This window comes from Rutidosis leptorrhynchoides, chromosome 10, assembly GCF_046630445.1.
Source record: "Rutidosis leptorrhynchoides isolate AG116_Rl617_1_P2 chromosome 10, CSIRO_AGI_Rlap_v1, whole genome shotgun sequence".
Taxonomy (NCBI): Eukaryota; Viridiplantae; Streptophyta; class Magnoliopsida; order Asterales; family Asteraceae; genus Rutidosis; species Rutidosis leptorrhynchoides.
Genome location: NC_092342.1, coordinates 85,565,408 through 85,568,892, shown reverse-complemented (window position 1 = coordinate 85,568,892; position 3,485 = coordinate 85,565,408). Strand labels below are relative to the sequence as shown.

At 37.9% G+C, this 3,485-nt stretch overlaps 1 protein-coding gene across 1 annotated transcript; it reads left to right on the top strand.

Annotated features, from left to right (window-relative positions):
* The first annotated feature begins 2,001 nt into the window (after positions 1-2,001).
* LOC139870420 (uncharacterized) lies at positions 2,002-2,955 on the top strand. The gene has a single exon (XM_071858231.1). It carries the CDS (start codon positions 2,002-2,004, stop codon positions 2,953-2,955), a length of 954 nt encoding a protein of 317 aa, XP_071714332.1.
* Positions 2,956-3,485: the final 530 nt, after the last annotated feature.

Below are 3,485 nucleotides of genomic sequence, written 5' to 3'. Positions count from 1 at the left end.
CTTTATTTCATAGATAAAGGTTTTAAAAAGCTTTACGTAGATTATCAAATAATGATAATCTAAAATATCCTGTTTACACACGACCATTACATAATGGTTTACAATACAAATATGTTACAACAAAATAAGTTTCTTGAATTCAGTTTTTACACAATATCATACAAGCATGGACTCCAAATCTCGTCCTTATTTAAGTATGCGACAGCGGAAGCTCTTAATAATCACTTGAGAATAAACATGCTTAAAACGTCAACAAAAATGTTGGTGAGTTATAGGTTTAACCTATATATATCAAATCATAATAATAGACCACAAGATTTCATATTTCAATACACATCCCATACATAGAGATAAAAATCATTCATATGGTGAACACCTGGTAACCGACATTAACAAGATGCATATATAAGAATATCCCCATCATTCCGGGACACCCTTCGGATATGATATAAATTTCGAAGTACTAAAGCATCCGATACTTTGGATGGGGTTTGTTAGGCCCAATAGATCTATCTTTAGGATTCGCGTCAGTTAGGGTGTATGTTCCCTAATTCTTAGATTACCAGACTTAATAAAAAGGGGCATATTCGATTTCGATAATTTAACCATAGAATGTAGTTTCACGTACTTGTGTCTATTTTGTAAATCATTTATAAAACCTGCATGTATTCTCATCCCAAAAATATTAGATTTTAAAAGTGGGACTATAACTCACTTTCACAGATTTTTACTTCGTCGGGAAGTAAGACTTGGCCACTGGTTGATTCACGAACCTATAACAATATATACATATATATCAAAGTATGTTAAAAATATATTTACAACACTTTTAATATATTTTGATGTTTTAAGTTTATTAAGTCAGCTGTCCTCGTTAGTAACCTACAACTAGTTGTCCACAGTTAGATGTACAGAAATAAATCGATAAATATTATCTTGAATCAATCCACGACCCAGTGTATACGTATCTCAGTATTGATCACAACTCAAACTATATATATTTTGGAATCAACCTCAACCCTGTATAGCTAACTCCAACATTCACATATAGAGTGTCTATGGTTGTTCCGAAATATATATAGATGTGTCGACATGATAGGTCGAAACATTGTATACGTGTCTATGGTATCTCAAGATTACATAATATACAATACAAGTTGATTAAGTTATGGTTGGAATAGATTTGTTACCAATTTTCACGTAGCTAAAATGAGAAAAATTATCCAATCTTGTTTTACCCATAACTTCTTCATTTTAAATCCGTTTTGAGTGAATCAAATTGCTATGGTTTCATATTGAACTCTATTTTATGAATATAAACAGAAAAAGTATAGGTTTATAGTCGGAAAAATAAGTTACAAGTCGTTTTTGTAAAGGTAGTCATTTCAGTCGAAAGAACGACGTCTAGATGACCATTTTAGAAAACATACTTCCACTTTGAGTTTAACCATAATTTTTGGATATAGTTTCATGTTCATAATAAAAATCATTTTCTCAAAATAAAAACTTTTAAATCAAAGTTTATCATAGTTTTTAATTAACTAACCCAAAACAGCCCGCGGTGTTACTACGACGGCGTAAATCCGGTTTTACGGTGTTTTTCGTGTTTCCAGGTTTTAAATCATTAAGTTAGCATATCATATAGATATAGAACATGTGTTTGTTGCAGGACTTGTAGGTGAACGGGTCGGACGGGGACTTGGTTAGTGCCTTAGTGTGTAGGTGAACTAACTAGGATTGTGGCTTTGTGTTGTGATGTAATTCTTGCGTGTGTTTATATCTCGTAGAATATTTGTTTGTGTTGGGTTATATCATTGAGCAAGATGGTCGTTGTAGTAATGAGTTGGTACGAAGTGCGTGCGTAATAAGGACTTGCAAACCTTATTACGGGTGCAGATCGTGTTTACAAGTGATGTACGATGAGTGTCGAGAAAGATGGGGCGGCTTGGTGCGTATGGTTGATTTTCATTCGTGTTTAATCGGTTTCTTGCATTCTTTAGAATGGCGACGGGAAGAGGTGCATCGAGTGAGGAGCAAAATAACAACGATGAGTTTGCGGCTAGAGTTGAAGCCGAGGTTGCAAAGCAAGTGAAAACGATTCGAGAAGAGTTCGAAAAAAGGCTTATCGAGCCTCAGGGTAACGGTAAAAAGGAGTTTATTTACAAGGAGTTTCGAGCAACTAAACCTCCTATGTATCATGGAGAACTGGATCCATTAGTGAGTACTCGTTGGATCTCGGCTATCGAAGGATGTTTTCGTACAAGTGAGTGTCCTCCGGACAAGAAAACGAGAATCACTACTAGTTTGTTGCGAGATTGTGCGAAAGACTGGTTGGATGGTAAAATTGATACGGTCGGTGAAGAACCGTTCATGAGTTTGTCATGGGGCGATTTTAAGAAAGAATTCATTGAAGAATTTCGAGCGCAAACCGACTTGACAAGAATGCGTGAGGAGATACGCGTGTTGAGACAAGGGTCTATGGACCTAAATACTCTACGGGCTACCTTTATGTCTAAGGCGCAATTTTGCCCTGAGTACGTAAATAACGAAAGGTTGTTGATGCAAGATTTCCGTAAGGCTTTAAACGATGAGTTACGTGGGAAGATAAGTCTTGGGCAAGTGTACTCCTTTGCCGAGCTATTTGCCTTGGCTAAGGGTTTTGAGCCATATCCTTGGGAGCGGATCAATAATGTTCCGAGTAAGAGAACGGTTGACTCATATGGCGCTCCGAGTAAGAGAACTAAAAGCGCAATTGAAGGTACGAGTAATGTGGGGAAAGGAACATCGAATTCTAGTGCGTCTAGATGTTTCAAATTTGGCGAAAGAGGTCACAAGTTTTGGGAGTGCCCGGCATCGGGTGATGGCGATGTTGTGTGTTTTAATTGTCATGGAAATGGGCATCGCAAAGTGGAGTGTCCCACGCTAGGGACGGCGAACGTCATAAGGAGACGATGAGGTACATTTATGTTGTTTTTGTATAATATACTGTTGTGTTAAATGTAGTGTGAGTGTAGGCCTTAACTAAATTTTATTCTCCGTTGCAGATAATTGTAGCGGGTGGTCGGCCTACTACTGTGATTTTTATTTGCACTCGGTAGAGTGTGTTGCTTGTTTGACACCTTGACTTCTGCGTGAGTCTTTGTTGCTTAGGCGTTTTGTGTTATGGTGTAAAGGTCGTTAAGCTCGCTTGAGTGAGACCTGTAGGACATTGGTGGCGATAGTGTCCTAATGAGTGGGACGATTGTGCGTTTATGTGTAAGATTTAATTGTTCGCGGTGTTGATGGTTAGTGTTATCTGTTAGGACTCACTATGGTGTAGCAGGGCGCGATGTTACACTACTCATTGTGATCGAGGCCAAAAGAGCGTGTGTTGATGGTTGGTGTTATCCATTAGGATTCACTATGGTGTAGCAGGGCGCGATGTTACACTACTCGTTGCGATCGAGGCCAAAAGAGTGTGTACAGGTTAGTGTTATCCGTTAAGA

What these genes read in the sequence shown, in the direction of transcription:
- LOC139870420 (XM_071858231.1), top strand. Translation starts at nt 2,002, where the DNA reads ATGGCGACGGGAAGAGGTGCATCGAGTGAGGAGCAAAATAACAACGAT.